Below are 20,289 nucleotides of genomic sequence, written 5' to 3'. Positions count from 1 at the left end.
GCGTCTTTCCTGCTATGATGTCGACTCGAACACGTTACCCCGTTCACTGAAACAAAAAAGAATGGTGGAGGAACAGCAGAAACACACAACGGACAACAAGAGGAGGAGAAAAAAAAAAGAAATACAACGGAACCGCGAATGAGCAGAGGCCCGCAAATATCGTTAGTGATACTCCGATGAGATGCAGAGCAATAAGTGAAGAAAAAAAGGAAACACTGAAGTTTTAAAAGGACACGCACACAACACACAACACAACACGAAAAGAAAAGAAGAAATTGAATTCAGCCGCTGGCGTACTGCTTCATTCACTGGCTTCACTTCGTGTACGAGCCACCCAACAAGGCTCTCACACCACACAGACACGGGAACGGAAGATAGAGGAAGGTTAAGGTAACGATTGTTCTCCGTTTTCCTCTCTTCTCGTTTTTTTCTATTTTATTTCAAGTCCGATGGTGCTCTTCACGATGGGTGGGCAGCACGACAAGATGTTTAGGAGTGTAAGCACACGGCACAGAGACAACACGAAACCCAAAACAGTCGCGACCGAGATTGCGAAGGAGAAAACAAAGAGCAAAAGATCAGAAAGGAGCGCAGAGGAATAATAATAGCAGTTGTCTTTTTATCGGCGATGATACAAGGCGGAGAAGTAAAAACAAACAAAAAAGGAGAGAAGTAAAGCGAAGAGGGAGGAAGAGTAAGGAAATTTGAACGCATGCACAGTAGAGAAAAGCAAGACTGTTGAGTTGAGCGCAGAAGTTTTCTTTTGAGAAAAACAAAAAGTTCACAGCGCACACGCAATCCTCCTTTTTCTTTCTGAATCTTCTAATAACTCCGTTCAGTTTAACTCAACGACTGATGAACGCAGTGACTCCTCGAGGACGAGGGCGATGACCACAACAAATAAAGCAAATATATATATATATATATCTATAAGTGAAGGCTGCACGCGAAAACAGAAAAAAGCAAAAGCGAGAAAAAGATGGAAATGTTGGATAGAAGAACCGAACGTTTTCGTGCGTCCGCGGAAGGTCCCTCTCTGCGGCGATGATCTCTGTCGGACACAGGGAAGAGAGAGGAGACAAGAGGGTGCAGCTTCTACTTATGTGTTCAAAGAAAAACACGCGCGGCACACCTATCGTCCAACAATCGAAGCCGAAACGAATAGAACAGAACAGAAAGGCAGCCAACTTCAAAAATAAAAAAGACGAAGAACAGTTCGTGATGAACGACAAAAAAAAGGCTCAGTAAAAGACGAGTAAAGTAAAAGAGCGGAGTCGTAGCAAATGCAGAGCCGCATCGACGCTCTCGTTTGTACCTCCGATGTCGTGTGCCCAGAACAGGTGAGGGTGCGGCAAGCAGCAAAAAAGGAAAATGTGCGACAAAAGGAAAAGAAAAACTGGGAAAAAAAAACAGGCGAAAGGAGAAGTTTTTGAAAAGACGGCCAGAAGCAGCTGCGCAGCTGTGGGGCTTGAAGAAGAAATGAAATATGAGACCGGAAAGGAAAAGGCGAGAATTACGGTAAAAGACAAAACAAAAAAATATTTGAAGAGAGAGAGAAAAAAGACGAAGAGATTAGAAAGCACACGATAACGGAGGCGAACAGCTTGCTGTTTCTCGACGTTATCGTGACTTCGTTTTTTCTCAAATAAATAAATAAAATAAATAAGAAATCTTAAAAAACAAGAGAGGAAACACAACTATTATGAGCACGTTCCAATCACTTTGAGGTGCAAACGAAAGAGTCGAGAAAAAAGATAGAGATAAAGATCCGTGTGTATATGTGGACTTGAAAGATGATTTCTTTCTTCTCTTATACTCAAGTCAATCTGTATATATATATATATATATATATATATAACTTTATTCTTGTGCACTACAGAGTTGAGGTTTAAGCAAAAGCAGAAAAAAAAAGCAAGATAAGATTTTTTTAGAAGGCAATAAAAATACAAGGGTGCGCTTCTTCTCTTCCTTTTGTTGCCTAGAGGAGAGGAAGATATATGAATAATAGTAATAAAAAACTAAAGAATAGGAAAGAAGAAACCGAACGCGTTTGAGGGGAAGCGTCAGCGTCAAGAAAAGAGAGGGGGTAATTTTTGTGTCCCTTTTTTTTGGTTCGAAGTGTGACCTGTTTTTGTTTTGCCACGAAGACTCGTAGTTGTTGTTGTTTCGTGCTTTCGTCCCTCGTAACTTCGACGGTTGCCACTGGATCGGCTGTGTGTTTGATTCGCAGTTGTCGCCGCTGCTGCTGTTTTGTTCTTTTTTCTTACCCCAATGGATTTTTTGTGTGTCTTAGCGTTTCTTCTTGACGTGTGTGCTTCTTCACGTATCTACCGACGCTGCAGTAGAGGCTCTGCAATCGAAAACAAATAAAAAATAATTAAGTAACCAAACAGCGTTTTTGTGGGGGGCTAAAGCAAAAGCTTTAGAATGTGAAGGAAGAAAAGTGCAGAGGAGAAAAGAAAACGGAGTAATGAATAGACAGAAAAGGAAAACCTGTTGAAACAACCCCACCAGGGACAAAGGGACAAAGCAAAAAAAGAAAGAAACAGAGCGAAAAGAAGAAGGGGTGAGCAGTGTTCGCTCTTTATTCTCTGCTGCTGTGTTGGTGTAACGGATGGGTGGGTTACTTCGTTCGGAGGGAGCCTTGTGTGGTGAAGTGTGGTCCAAATAAGTGTTCTTTTTCCTTGTTGATGTTGTTAGTATAGGGGTGTAGTAAGCGTACCTCTTTTTCTTCTTCTTTTGAGGGAGAGCGGGGAGGAGAGAGAAAGAGAAGGGGGAATGAGATCAGCGATAGTAAAGACTGCAGGGCGGCCATAGCCGTGACCATCATCAGCGACAGCGCGTATGATGCCGCCATCACCAAAGCCGACTGGAGTGACGAGGTGGCTTTCCTCTTCTTTGCGTAATCCCGAGACGGCGCGAACAACGTCAAAGCTCACCGATTTCGTTCTCGTATATAATACTACTACGAATGCCCACCATTCGGTCCTCTCTCCAAAAAAAAAAGGGGAGAACCAGAGAAGATACTTTTTTTCTTTGTCCTTTCCTTTGCGGTTTGAGATGAGTTAGCTGCTTACAAACGTCACTGTACTCTTTTCTAGTCTTGCTGCTGTCGCTGGTGCTTGTGGTGAGCAGACGACAAGCACTATCCACATATCTCGCAGAACATGGCGTAAAAACACAAAACAAAATAATAATCCTTTCGTCATCTCGTGTTTTCTTTGTCTTCCTTTTTTCTTTCTTGATGATCAACAACGTGGAAGAAACACACGCCAAGTAATAATAATAGTAATAATAACCCGTAAACAACAGCGACAATACACACACACACATATATATATATATATGACGTACTTGAGCTTTGATAGGTACACCACACAAACAAAACAGAAAAAGAAGGACCTTCCGAGTTTCAATGGAGGAGGCCGAGAGGGAGGGGGGAGGGGAAACAACTATTACAGCAAACAACAAATTACCCACCAACACAGCACAGCAGTACCGTTGCGTACCTCACAGTACATGAAGAAGGCAGAAATATATGTATCCTTAATTGCGCACCGACAGCTTCATCTCCACTCACTTCCGCGGTCCAACAGGAGTGGTGCGAATTGCACTTCTCGTAAAACAAACATCCGCAATTCTTCTTCTTTTCTTTTACCTTTGCGCTCGCGCGAACGCACGCAACACAGCAGCAACCCAAAATCTGGAAAAACAGGGGGAAAAATGGGAACTTTTAAATACAGATAAATAATACGGCGGTAATGCGTGGAGCACGGCAGAACCGATTGACGCGAAAGGCGAAAAATCAGCGGAAATAGAAAGGAAAAATAAGCAAAAGAAATAAATAAAATCAAATTAAAACGTTCGTCGCCGTCGTCGAGTACGAGCTTCATGGGAGAATCTAGCGATTACACGCACACGCACACACGTCACGCGGCACTGAGGCCTCTACACCCTCTCCCCTTTTTTTCCCTCTCACTTTCTCAGCTGTGTTTCATCCGCTCGGCTCACATGCGCGACGACGGTGACGGCGGCATCCACGCCGACGTCTCCAAATCGCCGTAGAAGGACCAGTCAATCGGGCCGTTGCTCAGACTCCCCATCGACTGCCCCAGCGGCGACACCGGACTGTTCGGCGTCCCGCTGCCATTCGAACCCATCCCAGCAGGGGCCGGCACGAGCAGATACACCCCGTTGGAATTGCCGAGGTGTGACGGCGGCGGCGGCACCAGCGTCGCAGGCACGAAGCCTGTCGCCCCACCGCCACTCGAGAACATCATGTACGGCCCGCCGCCCCCGTTCGGGGAGTTGGAGAGCGGGTAGGCCATCCCACCCGCGGGCGGGGGAGGGGGCGGGGGCGTGTAGACGTTCTGGACGTAGCCGAAGGCACCGCACTGCTGCTGGTGCTGCATCGGTGGTGGCGGCGGCGGCGGCAGCGCGTTGCCGCCCGTCGAGCGTGCGGAGTTGTTGCCACCGCCCTCGCTGGACGGCCGCAGCGCCGGCGACGTCGGTGACTTCGACACGATCGGTGCGACCGCTGTTGGGGCCGGTGCGCGCTTGAAGTCGCCCTGCACGTTCGGGTCGACGTGCACAGCGTGGATAAAGTTGCAGCGCTCACCGCGGTTGCACATCCGGTTGAAGTAGTAATGCGCGCAGTGCGAGAGCGGTGCGGTGTGCTCGCGCCAGTTCGTGCTGCCGCGCGTGACGAGGATGCGCTCGGACGGAATCACTTCCGACGGCGGGCGCTCGTTGGGGGCCAGGACGGTCAGGTCGTCTCCGGCGGGCAGGCGAGGGTAGGAGCACAGCCCAAGGCTTCGCCACGCGTAGTTCACGTGGATGCTGCACCGAGAGGCGTTGCGGATGTCGGCGTGCACAAACTTGCACATCTCCCCCTTGCTGCAGTTGCCGGGGTTCTCAGGCGCGTAGTTGCGGCACAGCACGAGGCGCGACACACCCAGCGAGGGGTGGGGGCGGTGCACGACCTGCGAGGCTGGGATGGACAGCAGCGTTTTGAAGTCCGAGTCGTAGACGTTCACGACGGGGTGGTGACTGCCGGCGTTGCTGTGGTGGCTGCCGCTACTCTGCGCACTGAGCGGCGTGAGCGGTGCCGTCGGCAAGAAGTTAGAGCCGTACTGCTGCGGCTGCTGCTGCTGCTGCTGCGCAGCGAATTGCATGGAGGAGGTCGGCGAGAGAGTCAGATCCACGCGTGGGGTGGTGCTCGTGGGGGAGCACGTGCCGGACTGCGGCGCAGCGGGCGACGTAGGCGACGGCGACACCCCGCCAGCACCCGAGAAGGCGAAGATGGCGTACCTGTGGGCGTCGCTCAGCACCTCCTCGTCCATCTCCGCCTGCGCCGCGACGTGAGCGATCTTGGTGGCAGCCGCTGCATTGTTGTGGTTCATGAGGTGGTGGGTGTGGATGTTCGTCGGGGGTTGCAGCGTGCCGTCCGTCATGCACGCCGCGCCGTCCTGCGAGGCCCCGCTGGCCACCGACGCCCGCCGCACCTCCGGCGTCGCGGTGCCCTCGCTCGGCTCGCTCATGCTGTTCGTCGCCGACAACGCCGCCAGCGTTGGCGTCGTCTTCGGCGACGTGCCGACCGCCATCGGCGAGGCAAACTTCACCGTCGGGGTGGTGCCCAACAGGTGAGGGGTCGTGCCGTGGGAGGACGGAGAGCTGAGCGGGCCGCTGACGGGCACTGGAGCGGAGCACGGACTGCCACCAGCAGCAGCGGCCCCAACAACGGGTGCTGTCAGGGGAGGCGTGGAAGCAATCGGTATCGGCGCGCTGCTGCCGTCGCCGGCGGTCGTCAACGCCGAGGAAGTGACGGTGACCCCGACAGGGAGTGCGTTGGGGGGGACACCGCCACCCACCACCCCCACGCCGGGCGACACCCCGCCACCATCACCACCAGCAGCAGATGCAGCGGCAGCGGCGTTCGTCGCGGAGAGGCGCTGCACGATGGCGATGTTGACGCCGCTGCCGCTGAAGTCACCGAAGTGTGACTGGTACGACGACGAGGCGTTGGTGAAGAAGTTCGCCGTCGGGCCGTTGGACGGTGAGTTGGTCCGCTGCGAGACGCCGACGCTACCGCTGGGGTGCGTGGCGGACCCCACGGGCACCGCAAAGCCGGGCTTCGTCACGTTAGACGATGCGAAGTGCGACTTAATCGTGGGTACGGCGGACATCCTGACCGGTTGCTTTTACAGTTCAGAATAAAAATAACAATAATAATAGTAATAACGCACGATCCACTTCGGTTTTTTTTTGAAAATTACAAAAAGAAAATGACTCTTTACGGTGTCGGTTTGCCTGCTATGCCTTCTTTCACGTCAGGAACAACGAAGAAAAAAACTTTTGAGGATATTGTTGAAACCAAGAAATGAAAGAAGTTGAAACGCCTGTGGAAAACAAGCTGTTTCTCTATAATACTGGGGTTTTTTTTTTCCAGCCCCAGCACTTTCAACAACAAGAATACGCAGACGCTTTGTGTCGTGCACACGTGTATTTATTTTACATATAAAAAAATTTAAAACTTGTATCTCGCAGCTTCTCTTGTTTTCCTCTTTAGGTAGAGTGGTCTTGCCAATCCCTTTTTGTAGCTGACTTTTTTTTCCGGTAGTGCGTACAACGCAGCTGTTCTTAATGGTGTTTCCTTTACTTCGTTTCTCTCTCCGACCTACAAGACCAAATGAATAGATATATAGATCGTGTTAGTGCTGTTTTTAATTTGTTTTATTTTTGTTTTGTTATTGGTGTTGTTGGTTGTTTCTTTTTAAGTTCCGCCTGTGGGGACAGCGGCGAACGAAGGGGGTGCCTAAAAGGGAAAAGGAGGTGGTGCCGGTTTCTGTTTGCTTCTTCCTCCTCCTCTTTTCTGTTCTTTTGTATACCGAGAAAATTAAAAGAAGGAGACGCAACGCACGCGAAGGGGGAGAGCAGAGGTGAAGGGCGGCGGAAACAAAATCCTCGTTTTGCACTTTACGGCGCCGAACACAAATAGCCAGAGAAAGAAAAAGAAAAAAAAAGCGAACAATTCTTTTTCCTTGCTCGTTGACGGTCGGCTGCGAGTGTGGGGGGGAGAGGGCGAAGTTCAATACAAGGAGCACAGTAGAAGAAAGGCAAAGAAGAAAAGAGAAGAAAAAGGGGGGAGGTGTAAAGATTTACGATGAACAGGACGGTTTAGACCTCAGAGCGACAGAGGCACAGCTGGGGATATCGGCGTCGGTTCGCTCTCCCCTTTTTTCTTGTTTTCGGTCTTCCGAAATGTTTCTTTCTTACTCTTTAAACGGAAACACAGCGAAATCTAAAAAAGAATTTAGTTACGCGGATGATGCAAATGCGCCAAAGGAAAAAAGGTATTTGTATCGCAGCGAAGCAACGAAAGAACAATAACAATACTAAAACGGTCGAAGGGAGGAAGGAAAGGAGAGAGAGAGGAGGAAAAAAAGGGAGGTTTTTGATGTCTGTCTTACAGACAGATAAATTTTTAAAAGTAAAGGAGAGAGAGGGAGAGGTAGAACGGCGGAGAAAAGAAGAAAGAGGGAAAGATATAGTGAAAAACACCTTCAGGTCAGCAAGACTTCTTAGTAAAGAAGATGTCTGAGGAGAAACGAAAAAGAGGAAGCAAGACGGAACCAAAGTAGTAGTAACAGTAGTAGTTGAAGTGGTGGTAGAGCACAACACCGGTAAAAATAAAAGTGCAAGGTATCAGCCACCCACCTCGGACTAGTAAGCAGCGGGAATATGATTCTTTTCTTTTGTTAAAGAAAAAAAAAACGGAGTTCGTTTGCCTTTTAACATGCAAAAACAAGAAACAAAAATCTTTCCCTCCGCCGTTTTTGGCGCAGCTTCTGTTCCGCCGTCGTGCTGTTCGCAGCTCACAAACGTAAGAGAGAGAAGAGAACGAAAGAAGGAAGGAAAAGAAAACACGCAGCGCTGAAAACTGAAATAAATAAAAAAACGGGGGAAAATGAGAAAAGCAAAGAAACTTAAAGTAAAAGCGCCAGGAAGAAAGAAATTTTTTGATGCAAAAGAAAGAAAGAAAGCAATAAATGGCAACCAAGATGAGATAATTCTTTTTTCTTTGTTGTTTTGATTCTGCTGCTATTGTTGTTCCGTCGGGACAATCTTTTGGGCAGCTGCACAAAACCAAACAAGACGAACGATATGAATTCGAAACACAATTACTGGCAGCGGCAAAGATAAACTTTTTTGTGGTGCGTGCAGTTTGGGAAAAATATACGAGAGGCGTGGCGGGAAACAAGAAAGAAAAAAAGAGAAGAGAAGAGAAGACGCTTTGCTATTTACACGAGTCGGAGACCTCCATATATTTTATATTAATCTTACTTGTTGTTTGGCGCACAGAGTGCAATGAAAGAAAAGCCAAAAAGAAATTTAAAGAGCCAAGAAAGCCTTCTAAAACTCTCGCTTAGTAAATATGAAGGTAGCAAAAATAAACAATAATAATAATAAGGGCAGGCGTTGGTTTGTCTGTGTATAAGTCTACACAGCAATTTTCATCCAGGTAAAAGGAAGAAGAAGAAAAAGACAGCCGGAATGCGAAAGCGCGTCGCAGGAAGAGACAGGGAGGGGGGCGGTTCAACAAGGCACCAAAAGCGCGGATGTATATATATATATAGGTAAAGAAGTAAATGCCTGTTGTTGTTGTTACTATGGTAGTTTGGATATCCAGTCTGTGCCGATCGAGTGCTTTGTTGTACAGTTTTTCTTTTTTTCTTCAAAATCCAATTAATAAACAGAACAGAAGGGAAAAATATTTTATTTTGATGTTGGCGACGATGAGGATCAGCGATGGTGTTAGAGGTGAAGACGATCCGATAAAGTTTGGAAACGAGAAGACAACGCAGCAAAGTGTCACACAGTGAGGCCGTGCGATCGTGTACGCCGTTGGGTTGAAGCTTGATTGTGGAGCTGACCTTCGTGAGCTTAGGTGTGTGCGTATGTGTGTATGTGTGAGAGAGAGGAAGGAAGGATGTGCTGCTTGCTCGTTTTTCTTTCCCCACACGTGAATCTGTGAAGTGCGGCTGACGCTACTCGGCACTGAGACAAATAATACACTACAGCGTGAACGCTGATAGTGGGTAAACTTTTGCGTTCTGTTTTCTTCTGTATGTTGTTGTTGTTTTTTAATTGCTTCTATTGTTTTCTTCTTTCAAGCTACGGCAACAGTTTCCCAACTCACTCGCGAAAATAAATTTCTGTTCTCGTTTTCTTTTTCCCAGCTGTTCGCCGCACAGCTTCGTTGTTGTTCTTGCGGTGGTTCTTGCCGCTTTTGCTGTTGCCTGATGTGTCTGTGTGCGGTTTGCCACGTCACGCGCAGCGACGATGCCGCAGTGGAGCAAAGAAAAGAAAAATGAGGCGCACAGGAGCGATATCAATCGCACGTACGAATACGCGGCAGCAACAACAAATATATATATATATATATATATATACAACGGAGGGAAAGATGGAGGGGCGAATTACGGAGAGCCGCCAACGTGAGAAATAGAGGCGACGGCAAAATATACAGAGAGAGGGAGAGAAAGAAAGAAAAGAGAAAAGAAAACAGCGAGGGATGAATACGGTTGCCGGTGTGCGGGGCACAGTGCTTTGTGAACGGCGTGCTCACCGATCGAAAAGCGTAAAAGAAGAGGAGAAAGGGAAAGGTAAAGGTTTTTTTTAGAACAAGAAAGAAAGAGGGAGAGAGTGATGACGTCAAGAAATGATAGCTGGCGTGTGTGCGTGGCATCCAACAGAATTCGGAAGGAGAGAGAGAGAGGAGGGAGAGGGAAGAATGTGGACGGATGAGTAGAGGAGAAGCATCCAGGTTGCAATAGTAGAAGAAGTGAAGCACGACGCTTCTACCCCTTTGCTGCTGTTGCTGCTGCTGCTGCTGCTGCTGCGTAGAAGTGCATCAAAGACTAGCAGAGCACAGCGTAACTATCGCACCTCCGTGGTCGACGTAGTAAAGCCGCAGAGCTACACAAATGAACGCAGATCGCGGCGGCCTTTTCAGCCTGCCAAAAAAAGAAACGACCAATTTAGCCACGCGACCCGCATACGTACAGCACGCTCGCTCCATTTTGTGGGCGTGTTGTCTTCTGTATATATATATATATATATCAAAGATTGCTGTATCCATACAGCAGCAGCGCAGAAAACCTGTTGGCGCCGGAGATCTTTGCTTTCATTCTCTGCCTTGTTTTTTTGTTGTTGTTCTTGTGGTGGTGGTGGTGGTTGCTCTCTACTTCTTCTAATGTTGATGAACTCATCCGAACGGCAAACACACTTTTGATGTGATGAGATGCTTTTCACACACGCGTAACACTAGAACAGAAGTGGAGGAGAGAGGAAACATAGTGCCGTACGCACGCCAAGTCGTTGTCCGCCTCTGCGCTCTCCCTAGTCTTCTTTTATTATTATTATAATTTTCTTTTGTACACATCGTCTCTACGCTGTCGTGAGATCGACCTCGTGCGGGGAGAGCGAACCAGGTATTGTGTGCCAGTGTGTGTGCGTGCGTGGGAGGGAGTGCCTTGAGAGTTGCCCGCTAAGAAACCAAAAGAAAAGTGAAACCAAAACGCACCGGACGACGAGACGCAACACGTGGATCAAGACGAAGAAGGGGAGAGGCGTGCCGACACAGCTGCACGGGATCACCGCAACGCAACGACAAAAAGCGGCAGATAAAGATGTGTTCGTGGATGCAAAGCAAAACCAGAAAAAGAGAAACGAGAAAAGGTGCGTCACTTCTGCCAAACAAGAAAAAAAAGGAAATAACAAATAACAAAAGATGAACAAAGCGGAGAACCGTACGTCCACAACAGAGGTGCAGTGCCCCACATCCATCAAACGCCTGGCCGAGCAGCGAGTCTTCCTTCACATCGTCGCACCCGCTGCGGGGAATACGAACTGCGGAGAAAAAAAGAATTTAAAAAGAAATGATAATAGTAAACGAAGAGCAGCAGAAAAACGCACGATGAAGCAAACACTTTAAGGATAAAACAGAATATTTAAAAAAAAACCGGCGAGGCCTCACAAAACACCAATTAGTACTACCGACGATACACGTCAACAACGAAGGAAGAAATGCTTCCATACAGAACAACGCCAACGAACATGCACGGCAACAACAGAAACAAAAAAAAAGGCTGTCAGACGACAATAAGGAGGAGCGGGAGAAACGACGCTCATTACTACGCGCAGAGTCTGTTTTCTTCTTTTCTCTCTCACGCACCCTCCATCACGGTCGACTTGCCGTTCGCCTTGTCTTTGGCTTCTACCGTGTCATCGCTGGCGGCGCGGATGCGGGCGATCAGCACACTCGTCGAAATGCCAGGTGTCCGCGGCACCGTGCGCAGAATACCCAGCCGCCGCGGCACCGCGTAATACGTGTCCGTCTGCGTGTTGTACTCCTCCCCGCAGACCACAATGTGGATGTTGTAGTAGTGAATCATCTCCTCCGTCACCCCCGAGACGGGCGAGTTCGGGATCACCTCGGAGACGTACTTGCACAGCCGCACCTCGTCTACCCGCTCCTGCGTGGTCATGATAGGGGGTCGCTTGTACGACGCACATTCCTCGTCCCCGCAGACGCCGACGATGAGGCGGTTGCCAAATTTCAGCGCATTCGCCATTAGCTTCTTGTGTCCGGCGTGGCACAGGTCGAAGACGCCGTCGATGAAGACGTTGCACACCGGCGTAAAAAGGGGCACGTTCAAGGAGTAGGAGAGGTCCACCATCATCGCGATTAAGTACATGATGGTGCCGGCGACGGAGATGACGTCGTTGAAGAGAGAGCCGAGGCAGAGGAAGAAGACCACGGCGTGGATGCGGCGCCGGGCGAGGTGGCTGACGTACACCTCAATCGAGAGCAACCCCACAATCATGGCATCGCCGATCACGCTCAGCAGGTTGTATTGGCTCAGCGGGAGAAGGTAGAAGAGGGGCAGCACACGCGCCGCCAGGCACAGCACAATGATGCCCTTGTAGCGCTTCTTCATCTTCAGCAGTCCAATGTTCGCGAAGGTCAGCACCACAAGGGTGTTGTAGCCGATCTGGGCGTTGGCCAGCATGTAGCCCAGAATATTCCGACACGTCTCTGGAACGAACCAGCGCGCGATCAGCAGCAGCACCATCGCAAAGGACAGCTCCGAGTCGCGAAAAAGATAGGTGGCGATGTAGGCAAGATTCTTTACTCGGTCCTTCTTTAAGTTCGACGCGTTGATGCGCCCGAGCACCGTGTTGAACTCAATCAGCTGCAGCGTCAGCAGAAAATACCACTTCGTGCCGATATCCTCGATGTGAAAGATCTCCAGCAGGGTCAGCGCCATGAACACACGCGACATGGAGGAGCAAATGCGCGAGAAGATGTCGCCGAGACTCGTGGCACTGCGACAACGCTTCGCATGCACGCCGTCGACGGAGCCGCAGGTGATGGACATGACAAGCAGCAGAACCGCCAGCACCGTCGCGGTCTGCACGGTGCGGTCTGTATGGAAGAAATCTGTGTAGGCCGTCTGCGGGGGCTGCAAGATGGTGCTTGCCTCCCCTGTGTCGGCGCCTTCAGAGCCGCCCGTGGCCCCCACCGATCGGGCCAGCGTCGCCCAGCCCAAATTCCCCTGTCCAATGCCCACCGTACCCAGCGGCACCTGGCCGGCACCACGCAGGCCAAACGCCTGCAGCGTGGACTTCACGTGGTCCAGCACCTCCTTCGAGCTGGAGGCGCCGTCGCCGAAGTGATAGTAGGTGCTAATGAGTTGGTAGGCTTGCATGCTGCTGAGAAGACCGGCCAGCGTGATCGCGTTGGGCGCCACCTGCTCACTGAGACAGGTGTAGCTGATGAGGTGCCATAGCGGGTGGAAGAGGCGCGTGACGAAGCTGATCGGACGCGTGTTGACGTCGCTGTTGGCGCGGTAAATGAGCTCCCGCTCGTCGGTGGTAAAGAGAAAGCTGTGCTCTAGCAAGTGCGACGACATCGTGGACAGGTGGATCTTTGTTGAAGCGCGCACAGTAAATAAAATAAAATAAAACGGTAAGTGAGGAGGAAAATAGACTTTGTTAATTGCAAAGCCACATCAAGACTGTTTTGTATGCTGCCACAAGAATCCAGAGTGAATAAGAGTGAATGCGTGTATGTGTATATGTGTGTGAGCGTCGGTGCGCACGTGCAAGCTCGACTGCTATCTGCAAAATGCGTTTTTTTCTTTTGAAGCTGCTTGGTGTATTTTTGAGGTGTTTCCTCGTTGTATATCGCCCCTTCGTTTATTTTTGTTGTTACTTGATAATGTGAAACAGGCGACTTCAGCCACGCCGCTGGTGCTGCCCCACGCAAAGGTGTGTATTGGCACAGTACACGTGGCCGCTTCCTTCACTGCAAAAAAGAGAGCGAAAAGGACAGGCGGTCAGATTTGGCTTTTCTTATCGCTGTGTGACCAAGAAGGTTTTTCTTTTATTGACACTTCTTTGAAGGCAACAACAACAACAACAACAACAGCGCGCGCGTGTGTGTGCGTGCGCGTGCGCGTGCCTTCTTCACGTGTGCGTAGATGCGCTCGTTTTCCCTTTATTTTTTTGCGCCAGTGGAATGATAACAGCACGGTGTTCTGTACTGCTCTTTGGTGGTGTGGTCGGAGTACCAAAACAAAACACAAAGAGGCGAGAGGAGGAGAAGGGCGTTATTGTGATGCAAAAGCCTTTATTTGCTTTCAACAGGCCCAGAGAGTGGCGCGTGCGTCACCCATTCGCAAGCTGACGTAACGCTAAAAAAAAAACAATGATGCGAGGCATGGACTTTGAAAAGCCGCCGCTCCTACACGTCATCTGCTTTAACGCTCGTCAGCGTGTTGTTGAGTATTAACTCTCGTTTTATCGTGCTGAAGAAAGAAACAATGCTTCTACGACGACACACACACACACAGGATTAATTGAGTACACACTTTACGATGATCACGTCTGCGGTTCTCTTGACGTTCTGTGTGTTTGCGGCTCGCACGTGCGTGTCCACGAGCTACTGGGTTGGTACTGTTCCTTCTTTTTCATTTTATTTTATTTACTTGTCGTTGCATTATTCAAGCGAGATATACACAAAATCGTTTGTTCACAGGTCGACGAAGCTGCGGAGGGGTGTTATGAAAAACTGCTGTACATCTCTTTGTGTCCACATAATCACGCTTACTCAGCGAAGCAACGCCGTCACACAGGTGCCACACACACACACACACACACAGCCACACGTACACACACTAACACTACGGTAAAAAGAATACAGTCCAACAGCAGGCGGTCATGAATGTAAACAATGATATCATTTTGTGCACGCGTTCGCTGCTGCGCACAACCACTATGTTTATTTTTTCTCCTTCCGCTTTGCGTGTGTGTGCGTGTGTGTGAGTGTCTTTTGCCGATGAGTTCGTCGTCGGGCTTCGAAACCAGAAAGGAAAAAAAGATGAGACAGAGAACTCTGAGCTGCAGAAGGAAGAGAAATCAAACGAGACAAAGAAAGAAACCAGAAAGCGTTCTTTTCTTTTTTAAACTGCCAGTGCGTGAAAGAACGTCGGTCCCCATCGGCTGCTGCTACTGAAAACGGAAGAAACCAAAGAAACCAAAGAGAAGCAAAACCAGCACCCAGACATATTATTATTATACAATTATATATATATATATATATATATATATATATATATTTTCCCTTTTTTTGAAGGGGGCAAAAATAGGTAAAAGTATCACGACCTATACATATACGAGCACAAGTACATTACGCGTCCAGTCACAGGAGAAACGGAGAAAGCACAAATATATATAATAATAATAACAGTAAGAGTACACGACAACAACAACAAAAAGAACACGCTCTACTTCGCAGTTCAAATACGCGTGTTTCTCTTGTCTATTTTGGCCGTCCCATGCACACTACACCCAGTAAAAAAAGGAAAAAAGAGGGGGAAAGAACGAACGAACGGAGATCTAAACCACCAAAAGGAAGTAAAAGGAAAACTAAATAAAACCACGACGAACAAAGAAAGGGAAAAGGTTGCGACGCACAACCGTAACAAATAGGGGAAAAAAAAATATGAAGAAAGGAAAGCAAACCTAATAATACCAGCACTACGCATCCTGAAGACGCACAAGACAAGAGCCGCTGTTCGACCTATTTGTCCGCGTCCTCGCCCTCCTCCACCACCTCCTCCACCAAGAAGATGCCCACCACTGCGCGTGCGAGCACCTCGGCGGAGCACACAAAGCACGCGCCCCAGCGGCACGGATCCCCCTCCAAGAGCTGCACCGACCCCACGCTATTCTCCGGCGCGTTCAGCACTACAAGCGGCGCCGCGGACGCCCCACCGTTGTCGTCGTCGTCCTTGTCGTCCTCGCCTACCACGTGGACGCGGTTCACCACACCCACCGACGTCCCCGGCACACCGTGCAGCACACCAGTGTCGTAGGCCACCAGCGAGATGGTCATGAGTCCGCTGACACCGCTGCAGGCACGCAGCAACGCCAGCGGGTCCTTGCGCGCCTGTTCGCTGCCCTTCAGCACATCCACCGCGTGCAGCGGCAGCTTCAGCGTCGTGAAGGCGTTATTCGCGATGCTCACCACGTCCTGGCTGTCCACCGGCTGCGTCCGCCAGTCGTGCACGCTGAAGGCCGGCAACGCGTAGAGGAAGTCCTCGCCCGAGAAGATGTTGTTGTAGCGCTTGTACTTGCGCTTCTCCTCGTCACCACAGCTGAGCGGGGCGCCGCCAAGCAGGGTAGGGGTCTCGATGTTCATCATCATCTCCGTCGCCGCCAGCGCCAGGCAGGAGCAGGCCGCCGAGAAGATCGGCTTAAACGGGTGGTGGACGAGGGCGTGGGCCATATCGTACCCCTTCACGTTGTCGTACGCCGCTTCCTGCGACACCTCCGTCGTGAGCAGGATGGTGCCGCGAGCGCGCAGGTCGACGTGGTCCCAGCTGCACACGGCGCTGAAGAGCACGCCGAGGGGGCAGGCGAAGGTGCGGTAGAAGGAGGACGGATCGGCGTTGGTCATCATCACCACCTTCGTTGCCGCCTCGTAGCCCATGAGAAGGGCGAAGCTGCTGCCGCTGCTGCCGTTCCACACGGCAGAGTCGCCAGCGACGATGTCGACATCGTACTTGATGATGAGCTCACGCTTTTCAGGCTCAGCCAGGGCGTACTGGATGGCCTGTAAAAGGTCCGCCTCCGTTCGCACCTTGAAGTCGGCAGGTTGGCTGCCCGTCAACCCCATAGCCTTCAACTCCTCGGCGGAGGGAGGCGGGTTGCCTTCGTAGAAGTCGTAGTGCGACGTCGTCACGCTCACGGCGTCGTCCAGCGCGTAGTGCGAGTAGTTTTCGATAACGGCGGCGGCGCACTCCAGCGGCATGTCAAACGACAGAAAGTATGAAATGTGAAACCCCGAAAAGTTCAAGAAGCGCTCGACGTTCGTGCCCGGGAAGCCCAGCCGCTCCACCGCATCCGCCAGCACCGTGACGGGGTACGGCCTCGCCGGGTACTCAAACCGCTGGCACTTCGTGGGGGCCGGGGGCGGCAGGAAGTACTTGGCGCACTGCAGCGCGCTCTCCTGGAACTCCTTTCCGTTGAGGGCCTTGATTATTTTCTTGTCCTTGGCGGCAACGATGTAGCCGTAGCCCATGACGGCGTTGTAGAGCCGGTTGATCGGCACGTGCCACGTCTTGCGGAAGCGCTTCACGTTCACGTCGGCCAGCCGCACTATTCCGCGCTCCTCATCCAGGCCAATCACGATGGCAAAGTGCGCCGGTTCGCCACGGCTGTCAATGCGCACGTTCAATCCGACGTTGATGTCAAAGCTGATGAGCATCACGCTCTTCGACTTGACGACGAGCTGTAAGTGGTCCAAGAACTCGGTGTCGGTGATGTTCGGCTGGCCATCCTCGGCTCCGTCGCGGCGGGCAGGCAGGATGAGGCCGATGCGCACCTCCTGGTGGATCTGCAGCTGCTGCAGAAAGAGATGGTACCACACGTAGGCCGTGGCGATCGAGGACTTATTGCTCGCACTCACGATCATCGACAGCGGCAGCCGCAGCTGCTGGCATATCTTGGTCAGCGGAATGCCACGCAGCTTCACGTCGCACACGTTCGCCTTGCTCAGCAAGTTGCGGCTGCTCTGCTTGCGGCGTGCGTTGTCGCTCAGGAGAAAGGTGACGGAGAGGTGGTGCAGCACGGCAAGGCCCAGCACGTGCGGCGCTATCTTTACATCCAACACGCTCGTCATCAACCCGCCCGCGCTGCTGCCGTCCAGCACGAAGAGCGGGAACATGCACGGCACCTTCGGCGCAAACTTTGCGCTGCGAAACACACGCACAAAGCCGCGTGAGAGGGCGGTGTAGGGGTCCTTCAGGTTCACCGACTCGTACAACACCTGCAGACTCACCGTCTGCTTCTCCAGCACCAAGTTCGCAAAGGCGCTCTCGAAGCGGCGCCCCCGTGTTGCGTCGCCCTCCTCCTCTTCCTCGCCGTCCTCGCCCGACTCGGGGAAGTTCAGTGAGTACTGCTCCTTGCTGAGGTAGGGCGTCAGAATTGTCGCGGTATGCTTCACGGGGTCGAAGCTGAGCAGCATGCCGAAGTGGCCCACCGACTTCCGCACGTACCGCGCCGTCCGCATCACCGCCGCGACCTCCTCTTCCGTGTCGCACATATTACTCCGCAGCCGCAGCTGGGCCTGCTCCATCACGTAGGGCTCGTAGTTGAAGATGTACATGGACTTGTCCTCCGACAGGTGCTGCATTAACTCCTTGCGGAACTGGGCGAGACTGGTGATGGGGGCGTGCTCGCCCATGCCGTTCACGCTATCCCCCGGCTCCGGGTCCAGCACCTCCGTGTCGAAGGTGGCCATTTCGCAGTGCACGTCCGGCAACTCCTTCAGCTCCGCCGCCGACAGGTACGTCGCGGCGTCCTCGTCCTCCTCGAACTCGTCCGCTGCGCTGTCGCAGTTGTAGGTCGCGGAGCGGTGAAAGCGGGTGTGGATGTAGTCGTTTGTCACGTCGTACAACTCCGCCAGGGTGACGGTGGGAAGGGCGATGTAGTGCACCCCCATGTGGTTCGTCTTGAGCACCTTCTCGATCGGGGTGGGGATGCCGGTGATGAAGCTGATGGCCAGCGCGGCACAGCACAGCCACGAGCATGGCGCGCCTTGCAGCACCATCTTCTCCACATCGTGCTTGTCGAAGACGCCCTCCTCCGTGTGCGGCAGGACGTCGCTGAAGCACGGGATGGGGGCGAAGAAGCGCTCCCGCATGTGCGTGATAGCGTGGCTCTGCCGCCGCGTTGTGTTACTGAGCCCATCGACGGCTTTGGCGTTGTCCACGCCGGGGCTGGTGTCGTCGGGGCACAGGCCCCCGTTCAGCGAGACCTCCAGCGACATCCGATGGCGCTGCCGGCCGACGGCGAAGACCTGACCACCGTCACTCGAGACGGACTTCTCGGACTGGTCGAGCGCCGGCGTGGGAAGAGCGAAGGGCGGCCCGGCGTTGTCGGCTTCCGACACGTTCATCTTGATACCGCGCCGGCCGCGACCACCACCACCACCCGCGCCGGCACCACCGCCGTTCGTGTTCGCACCGGCGAGTCCTTTGAAGCCGAGGCCCTGCCGCGTGGCCGCCCCTTCCCTCCGCGCCACCGCGTTGGAAAGCAGAGACGACCCCGCAGGTGCCATCGCCGCCGGGGGCGGCTTTGTCGGGGTCACAAAACTGTGCTGCGCCGCCGTGGGCAGATAGGTGGTACTGCCGGCCTGCGTACTGTCCTCATCGTCGCTGCTGCTGCCGGAGTTGTCGCTGACGCTGCTGACGTCGGGTGTCTCGACCACGTTGCCCTCGTCCAGTGAGAAGTGCGCGCGAGACGCAACGGCATCGCTGTTCAGCTTTTTCGTATTCGCACCGCCGGCGGCAGCAGGAGCAGGGCGAGGAGGGGGGGGAGAGGCCCCCGCAGCGGCCGTCTTCAACGATTCCGCCTTCGCAGTCTTGGCGGTTGAGACTGGCGGGGTCGGCTTCGGCGATGACGCGCGCTGTGCCAATCCTGTCCCACGCATGGGCCTCGCCCTCTCGCCCGTCTTCATCAGCGGTGGCTCCGCGGGCTTCTGGATGGGCTGCAAGTGGTGGTTCGCACCAGCTGGGTTCTCCAGTGTGGTAGTGACGGCGGTGGTGGTGGTGGTCGACTGGCCGGACGGGAGCGGCGACGTACGCTGGAATCCGTTCCTTGTCGTGCTGCCACCCATATGACTGGCGCTGGTACTGGCAGAGTCTGACGCGGCCAACGGTGAATGCTGAGACGTCGTATGTGGAGTCGGGGGGACGAGCGCTTTGGCGGTGGCGGCCTGCCGCAAGTCCTCGTGCATCCGCTCCAGTTTTTCCTCAATTTCTCTGAGGTGCGCCTCTGTCTTCTCATAAACCGCGTTCACCGCCTCCGTGGCAGAGGTGCGGTCGGGGTGCTGGGCGGGGGGGAGGGCGAGCGCGCGGGCGGAGTTGGGCGGCGTCGTGCTCGACGCTGTGGAGGGGTGCGCAGCGCCGACGGAGGCGACACGCGTTGTGGGGCTCAGCGTGACACGCGGCATGCGTTGTGTGTGTGTGTTCGTGGCCGGCAGCATCTTGGGTCCGGCGATGGCGCCTAACGTGCCGTTGCCCTGCGCGCGTCCGTTGGGGGTACTGCCTTGAGCCGTGGACCGGCTTGTCGGGGCGGCGCGAGGAACGCTGTAGGACATGAACGGTGAAGTTCAAAGTGATGACAGTAGAAAGTGATTCAAAACGGAAGAGCGAAAGAAAGAAAACGGAAACGTAGGTGGGAGTACCCAACAGCAACAACAACAACAAAAAGCGGTGATCGTTTTTGCCCTCTGCAACAATTTCGCTGTAATACATGAAGGAGAGATATAGAAGAAGAAAAGAGGAGGAGAAGCAGACAACTTAGACTTACAAAACAAATCTATATTAAAACCGGCAAGGAACAACGAAAAAAGATTTAATAAAACGGCGGCAGCACGTGAAAGTTTTGCGGAGAAAGGACGTATGAGTTCTGGCGGTCACAATCATTAGAGTTGGAGAACCGTGTGATATGTTTCTTTTGCTAAATCATTCAATAGGCACCTGTCCTGCCGTATAAGTATTAGTTTTTCTCTCTTTTGGCAGAGCGAGGGAAACTGTGAGCTTGTGTGTGTGTGTCTGGTTGTGTGGTTGTGTGTTTCACGGAAGACCCAATCTACGAAGAAGCCACGAAGGAAGGAATCAACAAACAAAACAAAAAAAAGATAATAAGAAGAAT

At 52.2% G+C, this 20,289-nt stretch overlaps 3 protein-coding genes across 3 annotated transcripts; all 3 read right to left on the bottom strand.

Annotated features, from left to right (window-relative positions):
• Positions 1-4,007: 4,007 nt before the first annotated feature.
• ABB37_06221 (hypothetical protein) lies at positions 4,008-6,185 on the bottom strand (the record flags this gene model as incomplete). The annotated part of the gene is made up of 1 exon (XM_015804486.1): positions 4,008-6,185. One exon carries the CDS (start codon positions 6,183-6,185, stop codon positions 4,008-4,010), a length of 2,178 nt encoding a protein of 725 aa, XP_015657060.1.
• Positions 6,186-11,228: 5,043 nt separating this feature from the next.
• On the bottom strand, positions 11,229-12,977 carry ABB37_06220 (putative mitochondrial cholinephosphate cytidylyltransferase A; the record flags this gene model as incomplete). The annotated part of the gene is made up of 1 exon (XM_015804485.1): positions 11,229-12,977. One exon carries the CDS (start codon positions 12,975-12,977, stop codon positions 11,229-11,231), a length of 1,749 nt encoding a protein of 582 aa, XP_015657059.1.
• Positions 12,978-15,148: 2,171 nt separating this feature from the next.
• On the bottom strand, positions 15,149-19,732 carry ABB37_06219 (hypothetical protein; the record flags this gene model as incomplete). Its single annotated transcript, XM_015804484.1, has 1 exon — positions 15,149-19,732. The coding sequence occupies one exon, from the start codon at positions 19,730-19,732 to the stop codon at positions 15,149-15,151; it is 4,584 nt and encodes a 1,527-aa protein (XP_015657058.1).
• Positions 19,733-20,289: the final 557 nt, after the last annotated feature.

This window comes from Leptomonas pyrrhocoris, assembly GCF_001293395.1.
Source record: "Leptomonas pyrrhocoris isolate H10 chromosome Unknown, whole genome shotgun sequence".
NCBI lineage: Eukaryota > Euglenozoa > Kinetoplastea > Trypanosomatida > Trypanosomatidae > Leptomonas > Leptomonas pyrrhocoris.
The sequence above is the reverse complement of the archived record's forward strand: the minus strand, read 5'-3'. Positions and strand labels throughout refer to the sequence as shown.